This window comes from Miniopterus schreibersii, assembly GCF_964146895.1.
Source record: "Miniopterus schreibersii genome assembly, chromosome: 8".
NCBI lineage: Eukaryota > Metazoa > Chordata > Mammalia > Chiroptera > Miniopteridae > Miniopterus > Miniopterus schreibersii.
In genome coordinates this window covers 18,701,026-18,716,608 of record NC_138109.1, presented here as the reverse complement: position 1 = coordinate 18,716,608, position 15,583 = coordinate 18,701,026, and the positions used below count along the sequence as shown (strand labels likewise).

The 15,583-nt window shown below is 51.5% G+C and overlaps 1 protein-coding gene across 1 annotated transcript in view; it reads left to right on the top strand.

The window, feature by feature from the left end:
* Positions 1–13,697, top strand: part of CSMD2 (CUB and Sushi multiple domains 2) — a gene marked incomplete at its 5' end in the record, with an annotated part of 488,286 nt that extends 474,589 nt beyond the window's left edge. Inside the window, 10 exons of the mRNA XM_081146285.1 lie at positions 35–108; positions 2,186–2,297; positions 2,856–3,035; positions 3,578–3,640; positions 4,780–4,941; positions 6,355–6,467; positions 8,152–8,239; positions 9,649–9,787; positions 9,984–10,199; positions 11,373–13,697. Of these exons, the coding sequence (XP_081002411.1) occupies positions 35–108; positions 2,186–2,297; positions 2,856–3,035; positions 3,578–3,640; positions 4,780–4,941; positions 6,355–6,467; positions 8,152–8,239; positions 9,649–9,787; positions 9,984–10,143 (1,091 nt within the window). The 3' untranslated portion in view covers positions 10,144–10,199; positions 11,373–13,697. The remainder of the gene's footprint in view (positions 1–34; positions 109–2,185; positions 2,298–2,855; positions 3,036–3,577; positions 3,641–4,779; positions 4,942–6,354; positions 6,468–8,151; positions 8,240–9,648; positions 9,788–9,983; positions 10,200–11,372) is intronic.
* Positions 13,698–15,583: the final 1,886 nt, after the last annotated feature.

Below are 15,583 nucleotides of genomic sequence, written 5' to 3'. Positions count from 1 at the left end.
AGTGACCGTGTGGCCTCTTTGTTTTGCGATCCAGACCCGACGCTGACCACGTGTGCAGACCCCGGCATGCCGCAGTTCGGGATACAGAACAATTCCCAGGGCTACCAGGTAATGGGGTCAGCCAGGATCGGGCCTTCTTGCCTCTTGCCCCTTCCTGTCACTGTCAGCCTCAGGAGGCCTGGGGACCTTGCTTGGAACAGCACTAGTGGGGGCTGTGTCCTTGGAAGCTGGAGGAAAGAAGCACGCTGCCTGTTGGAAGTGGGCTGCACGGACCCCATTCTGGGACAAAAGGAGCTCGCTCCAGTCTGAGAAGCCAAAGCAGAAAAACAGATCACACGCAGCCTCGCAAACCCTTCCCCGCAGCCCCGTGTAGCTGGGGCGGGGCCTTTGTGCAAATACGGAACTGGGACAGAGGGACCTTGAGCCCTCAGGGTGCCCATACCCTGCCCACAGACACTGGGCTCAGACAGGGCGGGAGGTAGGCCAGGCCCAGGGGGCTTGTCCCAATAGGGTGCAGGCCCCATGGGCCCAGCTCAGAATGACCTTCAGGAGGAGGAGGGGAGTTGGACAGCCTGGGATGGGGCACTGTGAACAGGAAGCTGGAAACTAGGGGTGTGTTCAAGGCAGGACTCTTAACTGGAGCCCAGGTGTGCCCAGGGGAATATCAGGGACTAACCTGAAAATGACAGGTTGGGATCTAGCCAAGGAACCTCATTTATTTACTGCCATGAACTAGTCTAGATGCTAGGAGTCCAGTGGGAATAAGACTGGCCCAGTGCCTGCCCTAAGGGAGCGCCCTGACTGGTGATCATTAACAAGACAGCCTGTGAGAGTGATGACCACTGCACACGAGGTGACATAAAGTGGTGCGACGGTGTGGGCTCCTATTTTAGGAAGCGTAGTGAGGGAAGAGCCCCCCTAAACTTGCACTGCGGCCTCCAGGATGAGAAGGGCAGCCCTGTGCAGAGCTGGGGGCATTCCTGGCGGGTGGAGCGGCCAGTGCTAAGGAGCACGGAGGAGGGAAGTTCTGGGCAGATTGCAGGACGGGGGAGCAGGCCAGCCAGTGAGTCAGGAGCAAGTGAAAGAGGAGGAGGGCGCCAGAGCTAGGCTAGATTTAAAATCGGCTTGCCCTGTCTTGCAAAGTTAAACATTCACACATTCTAGGGACCCCAAATTTCAAACCCTAGAAACCAACCCTAGAGTCGCTCTTGCACATGTTACCAGGAAACGGAAATGTGTGGTCACACGATGGCTTCTTATACAGCCATGAAAACCAGTGAACCAGCCCTACCCAGTGTGGGTGAATCTCGGCAACACACTATTAAAAGGCAAAGGGGTATGATAGTATGTCTATCAAGGTTAAAACCAAGAAAAACTCACGTTGTTTAGAGGTGTATGTACACATATGTGATAGAATTATTTTTTAACAGAACAAGGAAGTTAAAACACAGAATTCAAGGTAGTGGTTACCACTGAGAGGGGCCAGGAAGGAGCACACACACCCTCGCCGATAATGTTCTAGCTCTTAAGCTGAGTAGTGGGCTCAACCTAAAGTGTCCATTTTATTATTACAGTTCATGTCTACATATATTTTTTTGTATGCATCAAATGTCACATAATAATTTTCGAAGAGAGAAAGTTATAGGCCAGGTCATGTGGGGCCTTGCGGCCAGGATAGCATTTTGGATTTTATTCTAAATGCCAGTGAGTCCCCACTGGAAGGTGACTCGAACTGATCCACCGTTTGGACTATCACTCAGAATGCTGATAAGGGAATGAAAACGGGGTTAAGAATAGAGGCTGGCCCCTGCCAGCGTGGCGCAGTCGGTTGGAGCATCACCCTGTACACCCAAGAGTCGCAGGTGTGATTTCCGCTCAGGCACATGCCCAGGTTGTGGGTTCAGCCCCTAGTCGGGGTGCATATGGGGGGCAACCCATCAGTGTTTCTTTCTCACATCCATGTTTCTCTCTTTTCCTCTCCCTTCCTCTCTCTCTTAAATAAAAATCAATTAAAAAAAAAAAAAAGAATAGAGGCTCAACAGGCAGAGAAGTGGAAGAAGGGTGTTGCGGGTGGAGCAGTGGCGGGGTAGGAGGTGGGTTGTGGGAAAGTAGCGGTCAGTGATCGGTGACGGGTATGAAGCGGTACTGGATGGAGGTGATCATAGGACCTTCCGTCCTGCCACAGGTCGGAAACACAGTGCTGTTCCGCTGTCAGAAAGGTTACCTGCTTCAGGGCTCCACCACCAGGACCTGCCTCCCCAACCTGACCTGGAGCGGAACCCCGCCTGACTGTGTCCGTGAGTGCAGACGGCGCCTGCGGCCCAACACGCTGCCTCCTGGCCGGGCGGCCAGGACACACTGGCATGCTCTGAATGGCAGGGAGCTCACACTTTTAATTGGGACCAATATTGGTCTTTGTCATCATCACTCCTTGGGGACTCGCAGAAAACATTTTCACATAAAAACCGTTCTGATCTTTGAAGGCAATTCTTAAGCCTTAGCAAAGTAAAAAGAAAGAACTTTCCAGTGGTGGCAGAAACTAACAACTACCAAAGCCAGCCCTCAAGATGGAAGATCTCAGTCTTTTGACCAAAATTACCCCTCTTCCCTCGGGATAAGTGCTGCAGGCTTCAGTTCCCGGGGTGATATCCCAGTGTCCACATGATCTCCACCTTGGCCATTCCAGTAGACCGCAGGGCTGGGAGGTGGGGAGGTGTGGAGAGGGGGTGCTGGGCATGAGAGGGGCCTGAGGGGAAAGGAAGGGAATGTTCTTCCCAGGAACAGGGGAAGAGTCAAAAGACCTCCTGAAGACCCCCCCTCTCCCCAGGTCCAACATTGTCTTTCCTCTCGTCCAGCCCACCACTGCAAGCAGCCAGAGACGCCAACCCATGCCAACGTTGGGGCCCTGGACTTGCCCTCCATGGGCTACACACTCATCTACTCCTGCCAGGAGGGCTTCTCCCTCAAGGGTGGCTCCGAGCACCGCACCTGCAAAGCAGATGGCAGCTGGACAGGCAAACCACCCATCTGCCTGGGTGAGTGTGCCCACTGGTGAACCTCTCCGGGGGGGAGGCCAAAGGTGCCAGCCGAGCCTGAGTGAAGGAGGGCAAATGAGAAGGAAGACATGTGATTTCCGGGAGCTGGGCCCTGCTTCTGCCTCTCTGAGGCACTGAGTCTCTAGGAGAGGAAACCAGGACAGTCTGAAGAGGCACGTAGTGAAGCCATCCCAAGGTTTATTCTGCTACTTTCTGCCTGAGCTTCAACACTCTCCCAGGATGGTACTTAGTCATCAGACAGAGAAAATCTCTTTATTGCACCAAACGAGAATAACGCCTTATGCATAATATAACCTCGATAAGACATCACCCACCCACAGATCCCTCGGGATTAACACGAGGTCACAGACCTCCCTCCCCCTTTCTCTATTTATTGAGCATTATCACTGTGCGTACCTGTGCTGGACATGGAGAGCTCAGAGGTAAAAGATAGAAACCCTGCCCTAGAAGCAGCCACTATGTCTCCAACAGAATGTAGGCCCGAGGCTGACCCAGTTTCCCCCGTTCTCTTTCCCCAGCAGAGGTCCGGCCCAGTGGGAGACCCATCAACACCGCGCGGGAGCCGCCACTCACCCAAGCCTCAGGTACCTACGGACCAGGTCTTTGGCTCAAGAAACGTGTTGCTTCCTTCACCTAGTTACCCAGAAACATGCACATGAGTCTCTGAGTATCTGTTGGAAGGGCATGAAAACCACCTATAGAGCCAAACAGATTTCCCCTCCCACCTCCCAACCCCAGGCAGACTACAGGAGGAAGTGAGCCTGAAGGAAGCAAAAATCTCACCCAGAAGAAGGATCCAAGGTTTTCCAAAGACATGTCCAGAGCTTCGAGCTCCGGAGCCATCAGTTATCAACCACACCTCCTCCGGCACAGCCCGGCCAGTGTGTGGTCATAGACACAGACCTAGGTCCTACCCGTAGGGCTTCCTGGAAATGGTTATATGTTTAAGACAGGTGTTGATTCTTTCAAAGTGTGATGACCATAACTGGACACAGAGCTACAGGTCGGCCTGACCAATGCAAAATTATTATATATTATCATATCCTTTCTTGAACCCTGCAGTTTTATTAGTATGTGCATTATACAGGAAGCAAGATGAGATTTGGTGTCATAAACTCAGTTCAAATTCCATTTTGGTCACTGAACAACTGTGTCCTTGGGCAAATAGACTCTACTTGTTGAGTTTCAGTTTACCTTTTGGTAAAATAGGGATTATAGAGAATTACTGTAAGGATAAATAACAATTTTAGTCTCTACCACTCATTAGGTGCTTTTATGAGTAATAGTTTGCAACATCAGATCATTGAACCCCCACAATAACTCTGATGAGGTAGGTGGATGGCCCCCAGGTGTAGTCCTACAGGTGAGGAAGTTGAGGCTCTTGCACTTGACCAAACAACTGGTAAGTTATAGCCAAGATGAGAATCCAGATCTGTCTGACCCCACACGATACTGACGTACTGGTTTTCTCTCCTCTCTAGTTCCCTCTCCCCCTTTCTTATTTGTTTTCTCCATTTTTCTTATCTACCTCCCTTCCCTTTCCCTCCATTCATTCACTCCGAGAGCCAAGAGGATCACTGGAGAGCCAGAGCACTCCACCACCCTCCCTGGGTTAGAGGCTGGAAAACAATCTCATGACTGAACTGGAATCAGTCATCAGGCGGCCTCAATTCCGTCAGCACACCTTCAAGTCCCTCTCGTGTCTGTTTCTCAATTCCTCTAGTTCCTGGGGATGTTTTTGCCAAGAATTCCCTATGGAAAGGGGCCTATGAGTACCAGGGGAAGAAGCAGCCGGCCATGCTCAGAGTGACCGGCTTCCAGGCTGTCAGCAGCAAGGTCAACGCCACCATGATTGACCACAGCGGCGTGGAGTTGCACTTGGCTGGTGAGGAGCAGGCCGCCTGGGTGCCAGCCAGGGTCACTAAGGCTGGATGGGCACAGTCCCCTTGCAAGGATGAGTCTGCTGTCATTACGCTGTACTGTCATGGGAGGCCCAGACCTGTCTGTTAGGCAGGGGCGGGGGGTGGGGAGGCAATGTCTGTTCATCTTTGTTTACGTGATAAAAGCACCAGGGACTAAAGGGAAATGGCTAAATGACAAACATCAATAACTTGAACATACGAAGGACTGTGAGAAATAAAGAGGAAAGAGACTCGTATCCTGAAACTGAACTGGAAATGGGGGCCGACAACCCCAGAAGCCAAAGTACAGGCAACCAATAAACAAGAGAAAAATATTTTTCATCAGAAATCAAAAAAAATCAAAATAAACACAAAATGTCATTTTCTACTTTTCCAACTAAGGGGTTGTTTTTAAGTGATAAACTTTAGTGCTGGTCAAAGTAGAAAACAGTACCGTTCTGGAAAACAGTCTGGCAATTTGTATCAAGGTCCTTGAAGATGATTGGACCCATTAATTAAGAATTCTTATCATAAGAAATAATTATGGATGGAGTCAAACACATAAATAGAAGATGTTCACATTACAGGGCTACTCACATTAAATAAATGGAAATATCTAAAAATGCATGGGTATATTAATTATAGCTTATCTGCTGGATAAAATATTATGTCAATTTTGGAAGAAATACATCCATGATAAGGCATTTAAAATGCGACTCCAGTTTTTAAAAGAAAAAAATTATAACAAAGAAAATTGGAAGTAATTACACCAGAATGTTAACAGTGGTTATTTCTTAGTAATGAGATCAAAAGTGATGTTTTTTTCTTCATGCTTCTCAGCATTTTCCAAAATTTCCCCAATTTTCAATCCTTCTGTAGTCAGAAAAACTAAATATGTAGAAAAAGTGTCTATTGAGTAGGTGGCTGGATAAATGAGTGCATGAGTGATACACACAGCCATTCGTTCACGCTCACACGGACACAGCAAATGTTCACATTGACTCTTCTCTAAGGGAGCCCTGAGCACACTCCCAAACCCCGGGTACGTCACTCACGCATCCCTGCACGCACTGGAGTCTAAGCACTCACACATTAACTGTCCACGTATGCCAAACCATCTCCACTCTATTCTCACACATGCGCGTGTCAGCCGGGTCCCAGCCACAGGCCGGTGACCCACTGTTTATTAACACCCATGCACATTCTTGCACATGTGCACAGTCAGCCTGCACAAATCACCAGCAGCACCATACTTACCTACTTACAGTTAATTATTCATGGAGTATTTAGATCGATGTCTGCATGTGAAATCCCACTCAGACGCTCACACCCACAAACTTGCTTTCTGAAATTTTCCCAGGTCTTTCAGGTGAACCCTCTGAACTCTCTTTTCCCAGGAATTTACAAGAAAGAAGATTTCCATCTCCTGCTCCAGGTGTACCAGATTACAGGGCCTGTGGAGATCTTCGTGAATAAGTTCAAAGATGATCACTGGGCTCTAGATGGGCATGTAAGTTGAGCAGATCCCACTCAGCCCTTGAACTCCCCGTGCCCTGGGCCCACCCGATTCCGGGATCACTGGCAGGAAAGAGGAGGGGAGGAGAGGGTAGAAACCCTTGGATCCACATGGAAACTTGAAAGGAGGTTTTCTCTAGGGCTGGAACTAGGAGCGAGGGAGTCCCCACTGGCTAGTGAAGTGAGCAGAGGAAAAGCTAAAAAGGGCGAGGAGGCTGAGAGTCCGGAGGGTCAGCACATCTGAGCGGGATGGAGTAGGTTCCGATGCTAGAGCCTAGAGCCAGGGCTTGGAGGTCAGCGGTGTATGAGTGAATTCAGCAAGTCGGAGGTCATGGTGTGGTGGGAGCTGGGAGGTGGTGAGTCCAGTGAAGGATGCGGATGGTGGGTGATTCAGCACAGCTCGGGAGTCCAAGTCGTTGGGGAAGGGTAGAGCTTCCTCGAGTCCCCTTGTGGGAAGGGCTTGTCAAGTTCCAGGGCATTCATGAGATGGAAGCCAGGTCTGCAGCGCTGCTCCTCTGCCCACACCTTCCACTTTCACCCGTAGTGGAGTTGAGTGTAGCGTCACCTGTCTTATCCTTGGCTTCCCTGCTAGCTTCTTGTTGAAGCTAGAAGAGTGTAAAGGGGAGAGAGGGATGGTGGCCAGAGTAGCAGAGAGCTGAGGGGTCAGGGTACATCCCCCAGGACAAGACTAAAGGGTGGAGGACTGTGGCTTTAGTGACTTTGCTTTATAAACACATAAGAAGCAAGTGGCTTCTCCAGGGGTGGCGCAGACGGTTAGTTCCTTGCTGTTCTCGAGAGTATCCTGTGGACGGACCCTCTTGGCTGTCCAGGCCCTGACTGGCTTCAGTAGTAGTCGTCCAGGAGCTTGCCAGGATAACAGGCTCCACCATGCTGGGAGAGTGGCCGGAGGTGAGCGAACAAGGGTCGAAGTTGAGAGATGAAGCCAGTGCCAGCCAGGGGCTAGGGGTGGCTGGAGCAACTGCCTCCAATGACAGCCAACCATCGGGCCCACTCATGAGGGGACAGGAGAGGCTCCTCCCTGGGGAAGGAGCATGGTTGGAAGGTGCACCAGTAGTGCCAGCATCCCCAGAGCACGCCCTGCGCAGAGCAGCCCACAGCCAGCTTGTTTGAGTGTCGGCATCATGGAGGCAAGTGGCAGAGGGAGCAAGAAGGAGTTATGTCCCCGATTACCCCAAAAAAATTATAGCTAATGGAACTGCGATGAACCCTCCAAACTGTTAAATCCGCTAGGTACATTTTAACCACGGTTCGGTTTGTCCCGTGGTGCTCTACAAGTCAGTTTTTCATCGCAGTAATACCAGCTAACACTTATCGGGGGCCTGCTCAGTGTTGTAAGTGCTTTATCTATATTAACTCATTTAATCTTCACAACCACCCTGAGACAGAGGTACTGTTATTATTCCTGTTTTACAAATGAGAAGCTGAAGCACAGATTAAATGTTTTGGCCAGTGGAAAATACAAAAAGACGCCTCCCTGCCTCCTACCCGCAGTTGGTGCCCCGTGCTCGGCCCCTGCCTGGGAGTGGGCAGCCACTGTCTGTGTGTCAGGGCAAAGTGGAGGGTGAAACCGGAGTGTCTGGCAACACGCGCCTTTGAGTGTCGCCGGCCTGGCTTCCAGCATGCCTCCCAGCCCGCTCTCTCCGCTCCCACCACCACAGGTCTCCTCAGAGTCTTCTGGAGGCACCTTCATCTACCAAGGCTCCGTCAAGGGCCACGGCTTTGGGCAGTTCGGCTTTCAAAGACTTGGTAACTAGCCTTTGTCCCCTGGAAGCATAACCTCATGGGTGTGGAAGCATGACCTCACGGGTACTGGGGCAGAGGACGGGGTTGGTGACAATCCACAGTCTAAGACGGAGGTTCTTAACTCTTTTTGGATCCGGGATGCCTTGAGATTCTGATAAAAGTAATGGAATAACTCTCCAGAAATAAGCACAGAATGTAATACACTCAGCCTTTGCCGGTTTCACTGTCAGCTTTTGAGCTGAGAGCCCCCAGCTTAAGGGACATTGGTTCTCGGACACAGCCTCCCGCAGTAATACCTGGCAGCCCTCGGGCATCACCCAGACATCCCTAAGCACTGAGACGTGGGGTCCTCGGGGGTGCCTTTGTCCGTGTTGTCCTTTCCTCCCGCATGTCCCAGAGGTTGGTCTTGCCTCGTCGTACAGGTGGGGAAACTGAGCGTCAGTGAGGCTTCCCTCCCTTGCCTCCCCGTCACCTTTGCCCTGCATGCTCCACGCCATCAGGGCCCAGCACCCTCACTCCAGAGGTTGGCCTGGACCCCGAGCCTCTGGGTGCCAAGCCTCGGGCTCTGATGGGGGAGGGGTCCTGGTTTTTGGGGGTCCTGCAGGGGAGGAGGCAGTCACGGTGCTGTCTCCAGGGCCCCCTGCCCGCCAAGGCTGTCCATTGCGTGTTCTCACAGCTCTGGCCTTCAGAAAGCTCCTCCTGTCTTAAGTGGAAATCGGCCTCCCTGTTGTGCCCACTCCACCCTGCTTCTCCACTCACAGTAAGACCCCTCTCTCTTCCATGCAGCAGCCCTTCAGACACCTGACCCCTCAGCCTGAAACACTGGAGAGACCTCAGGAAACCCGAGCTCTTATTCTGGCTTCACAGCTACTCCCTTCTCCTGAGAACGACCCGCCCTCTCGGAGCCTCAGCCCCTGGGTTAGGTGGGACACCTCCCAGGGGCAGTGGTGTCCTACTGAGTTCTTCTGAGCTGTCCGGGGGGGGGGCAGGCAAAGGAGGGGAGACCCTCCAGAGGCAGAAACTTAGGTGGGCCCTCTCCCAACCCCCCAGTGCAGGTCCACATGCATCCGTTTCATATTTTGGCTTCCTTGTAAGGTTGCATGTGACAAAAAGCCTCTATGGCCCAACGAAATTTCAAAACTTCTAAAGGGCTGCACCCTTTCAAGATTTTATTCTGCGACATAGTTTCAGGTTCTCCCGCAGCTTCGTCCCAGGACTGCACGCGGTCCTCTGCACAGGACCTGACCGGCGCCTGTGGGCCCCCTCCCGGGGCAGGCCTGGGGTGCGGCGGGCAGGCGGCCGAGCCGGCGGGCGAGCCTCCGAGCCCCCGCCGCACTTCCCAGTGGTGACCGCTAGGGGCCGCGCGCTCAGGCCGCGTCTGTGACCCGAGGTTTCTGCTCTGGGACTTGCAGACCTCAGGCTGCTGGAGTCAGACCCCGAGTCCATCGGCCGCCACTTTGCTTCCAACAGCAGCTCGGTGGCAGCCGCGATCCTGGTGCCTTTCATCGCCCTCATCATCGCAGGCTTTGTGCTCTATCTCTACAAGCACAGGTACATGAAGGAAGGAGGCACGGGGGCCGGGTGGGTGACGAGACAATGCCAGACCCTGTCCCCAGCCCCAACCGCCCAGAGCCTTCCTGGCTCAGGAAAGCGGTGACCTTCTGAAACCTCCCTCCCCTCGGTCCTGCTTTAGAGCCCTGAGTCTGTCCTCCTTTTAGGTCTTGGTCACTCTCTGTCTTATTCCCAGGAGAAGACCCAAAGTGCCGTTCAATGGCTATGCTGGCCACGAGAACACAAACGTTCGGGCCACATTTGAGAACCCCATGTACGACCGCAACATCCAGCCCACAGACATCATGGCCACCGAGGCGGAGTTCACAGTCAGCACAGTGTGTACGGCCGTATAGCCACCAGGCCCGGCTGCCACCCCCACCGCCACCGAGAGCCCCGCCTCCAGCAGCCGGTGAGGGGGGTGCGGGAGGCGGACGTGGACCTGTGGGTGCGTCCTTAACATCCGTCCTAAACAAATACTGAACCAAGGAGAAGCTATTCCAGGGGGATCACTGTAACATGCCAGAATCCTTCTGAGGTTTCATCTTTAAGCTCTGTCTTGACATTTTCCTACTCAGAACTCTTGCAAATGGAAAAGAAAAGGTAAAATCTCCCCTGACAGCATGAATCGGGCCTTACAGGTGATCAGTATTGATTCTGAACTTTGAGCTGCAGAACGATTGAACAGTATAGGGGGAAAACAAGAATGTCCCATGACCTGCACCCCCACCCCCACCCCCACTCCGTGTCTGGGGTTCCCCTGGGTCTCCGGTGCCTGTGTGCCATCTGGGTGACCTGGGGTTGGGGGCTCCCCGGCTAGGCTGCCCTGAGCCTGCCCCTCACCAGCATCCAGGGCCTCGAACATTCGCCCGCCCACAGCTCTCCACGAGCGACGCTCCGCTGGCACCCGGCCTGCCCGGCCCTGGAACAGAGAAGGTGCTGCTGGGCTCAGGGACCGGGAGCATAAAAACCACCCTGAACAGACACACTTACATTTAAAATGAATGGTGGGGTTAAATTCAAATGATGCCTAACAAGAACAGCTGCGGTTAAAAGAAAAACCCCACACGGGGAAGTCGCTGAGGCCCGGGGTCAGTGAGCGAGGGGCAGGGGGGCAGGGCTGTGCTGTGGCTTTCATGGGCCCCGCCCTCCCTCAAAAATACACGGAAATGATGCTTTGTAACTCCTCTAAAGATGAGTGTAATCTAAGCAGGATTCACATTATTATTACACTCATTTTTCCTTCTGATTTTGAAACTAAAACGTTCCCCTGGCTCCTAAAAGCAAGGCAGCCCCTAGGCCCTGGGACCCCTGTGCCTAACGGATAGGCCGGCCCTGCTTGTCCGGGGAGAAAGACGACCTGCGGGAAATGCACATTCTGCTGTGGGCGGGTGGGATCCCTACACCCCACCCTCAGTTTAGAAAGATTAAAAATCACAGATAAGGATCGGGCACCCAGTTTTCTTCCATTCTTTCCCCTTTATTCCTTCTTTGCTTTGCTCCTGCCACCTTTGGTCTCCCTCCCCTCCCCTCCCACCCACTGCCTCTCTTGTTTGACCAACTGGTGTGATCTGTTTGTTCCCAGTTCTCCAGGGGACAGGAAGTAGCTCCCCTGAGCACAGTGCCCAGTGCCCATCGTCCCCCCGCCGGGTCTGCTCCTGCTGGGACGCGGCCCTCGCCCTGCCGCCCTCTGCACCCGCCACCCCGAGAGAGCTCCCACTGTGCCCTGACTTGGGGCAGTAAAGGAAGAGGGGCCGAGACGGAGGAAGGAAGCTTATGGATCCCCAGCAGCAGAGGCTTGTGGGCGCGTGTGTGTGGGCCTGAGCACGTGCACACACACACACACCCCTCCTTCATTTGAGCCTTTGGAAGAGACCGCAGAAGCTTAGAAGAGAGAAATGGGTGTGAACGATGCCTCGTGCCCTGCTCCCCACAAACACAGAGAAGAGGTGAGGAGGGGGCACCAACAGCACTGAAACCCACGGCACCGCCCCGTCTGTCTGGACCCAGTGACTGTCGGCCGGTGCATCCGCGGCGCTCGGTGCGCGGAGACCAGCCCTCTGCAGACAGGATTGCCCAAGGACAGAAAAACGTCTTAAGAAACAGTTTGGAAACCAGTTTATTTTTCCAACGTAATTTTATTGCTTTCTAACCCCATTGAATTAATGTCATTCTGGGTACTGGGAAGTGCTGGAAAGAAGGGCGAGGAATCTGGCCTGGAGCCCAAGGTCAAGTCTGGCTGTCAATTGTCGAAGAAGAGAAACAAGTCTGTGGCCCAGACGGCCGCCAAGCCTGCGGCATCCGGGGGGTGCTGGGAGAGACAGGAGAGCCGGCCTACCCCAGGGGCCAAAAGATAATGCCTACAGTGTAGTGAGTTTCTTCCCTGTGCCTGACACTTCGGGTCTCATTTCTAGGCCCACCACCCAAAACATAAGTTATTATTCCTATTTTATAGAAGAGAAAGTAGAAGCCCAGAACGTGAAGAGATGAAGCCGCAGCAAAGTGTGGAGTCGGGGTGCAAACCCAGGTGGCTCCGACCCCACAGTCCGCCACACGGCCTGCCGGACACCCAGGTCTAGAGGGGACAGACGACAGGAAGCACCAGGCGCCTACAGAACTGGGGCCCGGGCTGATGGCCAGGCGGGGGCCCCGTGTGTCCTCTCTGGTCCTGTCCGCTCCACCTGGGCAGCATCGGGGCGAGGACCCAGCCCCTGCCTCCTGAGGCTGGCGGCCCCTTACCGCAGCAGAGGGCCGGGCGCTCCGAGTCAGAAGGGTGGAGCGGGGAAGGCCGAGTCCCCTCCTGCTCCCTGCCAGCGGGCTTAATTTATTTTGAGTTTCATTGTGCTCGGGTCATTAATGAATTCTATAGAAGTATTATTGGGAATCTAATGAGTTTAGGAAGCAAACTGTGACACCTAGAGCCACTTTCTCTGTCCTTGAGACGGTCCCTGTGGGCTTAAGCACGTGTGCATGTGAGGCACGGTGGCCTCAGATGTCCGTATCACATCTCAAAATGACAAATAGAAACGTATGGGGATGGAGTGACAGGGACACCTGGCTCTGAAGCGTATTCTGGGTTGAAACAGTGACAAGATCTGACTCACGTAAAGACTGGCCAGAGTCAAGTGAGAAGGGAATGTCCGGCAGGTGCGGCTGGGGCCGCCCTGGCCGCTCTGGGTCACGCATCCCTGCGCTTGGCGGGGGAGGACCAGTCCGGACAGACACGCTCACACACTCACCTCTCTTTCCCTGGACACAGATGCAGGAAGCTCTTTGGCTGCTCCCTTCCCCCTTCTTACACTCTTTTCAGACCAACCAGTGGACTCCTCCTCCAGCCCTGCCCCTGCCCCCCTCGTGTGTCCCTTTGTCCTGTCCCCGGAGATGCCCCGGAGCACAGGCTGGTGAGGCCCCGGCACCCTGCTGTGCCCTGCCCCCCCCCCCTGGCGTTTTCTCTCCACCCCCAGAGGCTTGGAAGGGACCAGGGCGGACAAGACCCTTCACCCACCATTCACACCACACACTGCACACCCATCACCATCCCATGAGGAAAAAAAAAATTAAAAACAACAAAAAAATCTTTTGTACAGAGATATATTTTTATTATACAAAGTTTGTACAGTACCAAAAAAGAAAGAAAAAAAAGATGTAAATTTTTTTTCATTATTGTAGGTAAACGGTAGTGGAAGCCTTTTTTGTAAATGTAATAAAGTGTATAAATATGGTTTTCAGAGAACATCAAGTGCTGTAAATATGTAATCTACACACCTTCTTGGCTTGTCTGCAGTATATACATTTAATTTATCTGTCTCTGTATATGAGGCTTCCCCCTGGGGTCCTGCATTATGGTACTTTCCTGAATTTGAAAGCAATTTTAAATTTTTTGAATTCAAATAAAATATAAATTTTTGCATTTTTTTTCTTACATGTTTATGTCTTTTTTTGTGGCTAGGGCCAAGTGTGTGTTGCGGGAGGGGAGGAGAGACAAACTTGGGATAAAAGTCAGCTGTGGAAATCTCGTCCTTAAACTGCTTTGCGTTGCCTCTGTGATGTGTTGGGAACCTCTAGCAAAAATGATACTGGATACACCATACACGAAAATTAACTCAAAACGGACCAAATATCTAAACATTAGCCCTAAAATAATCAACTCTTACAATAAAACTGCGGGAAAGCTTCGTGACATTAGATTTCTTGGCTATGACACCAAAAGTACAAGCAAAAAAAAAAAGTACATAAATTGGACATCATTAAAATTTAAAACTTCTGTGCATCAAAGGACACAACAATGAAAAGGCAGCCTCTGGAATGGGAGGAAATATTTGCAAATCATATCTGACAAGGGATTAATATCCAGGATATCTAGGAACTTCTACAACTCAACAACAACAACAAAATAACCCTATTTTTAAAAATAGGCAAAGGACTCGAGACATTTCTTCAAATATACAAGTGGCCAATAAGCACTTGAAAAGATGCTCAACATCACTAATCATTAGGGAAATGCAAGTCAAAACCAATGAAATATCAAATAGTTACTATAAAAAAACAAGTGTTGGTGGGAATGCAGAGAAATTGGGATCCTGTATCGGTGAGAATGTAAAATGGCACGGCCACTCTGGAAAACAGTATGGAAGTTCCTCAAAAAATAAAAAATAATAGTACTATATATGTGATCCAACTATTCCACTTTTGAGTATATATCCAAAAGAACTGAAAGCAGGGTCACAAAGAAATTTGCCCACCTGTGTCCATAGCAACATTAGTCACACTGGCCGGAGGTGGAAGCGGCCCACTGTCGGTTGACAGGTGGATAATCTGCACGTGGGATAGACAAATGGAATATTACTCAGCCTTAAAAAGGAAGAAAATTCTGACACAGGCTGCAATGTGGATGAACTTTGAGGCCATTAAGCGAAATAAAACATTCAGAACAAGACAAATACTGTATGATTCCACTTATATGAGGTATTTAAAGTAGTCAAACTCATAGAAACAAAAAGTAGAACAGTATTTTGACATCTAGAAACAGACATAGCCATTTTATCATTTCATGTAATTTGGTTTAATTCACCTATTAAGATTTTCAGATCAGGTCATAAAGTAAAGCTCAACTCAGTGCTGTAACAAGAGGTACTCAGCTAAAAACAAGGGAACAAGCCCATCTTCTGCAAAACACACAGACCAGAAAACTGGGCCATCGGCAGGGGAGGGAGGCGAGGGAGGAGCTCTCAGACCCACCTCTGGGGCCAGATACGGGCAATGCTGGGGCTCCCCCAGCCAAGTGCACAGACCATTAGCAGATGGATGTCTTGGAGCTAAAGTAAAGAAACTTAGTAGCTACAGTTGTTATTGTTAGTTTTCCAAAAGGAAGAATCAACAACAAACTGGGCAAAGGAGCAGCGGGTGCATGCAAACAAGGAAACAGGGGTCACCATCCTGGTGTCAGACAAGTCCAAACTCAGGCCCAAAGCCATTGAACAGGACAGAGGACACTTGATAAAACTAACAGTTAGGAAGCAGCTGCTAACCAGTCAACCAGGCGGGAGGGATGCCAGCCGGGACAAAGACAGAGCGATGGGAATGGATAGGAATGGGTAGATTCGGGACATCTTTTGGAGGCTTCTTTCGTGCATTGGTGGCTGGACGTAGAGGCAAAGGAGAGGGGAGATTCAAGGGTGACTCTAAATGCAGGAGCAACCGATGGATGATGATACTCTTGCCTAAAATGAGAAAGGAAGGGGTGGAGGCCTGGGGAGCCAGCTCGCAGGGAAAATCGATATGGACCTGCTGAGTCCC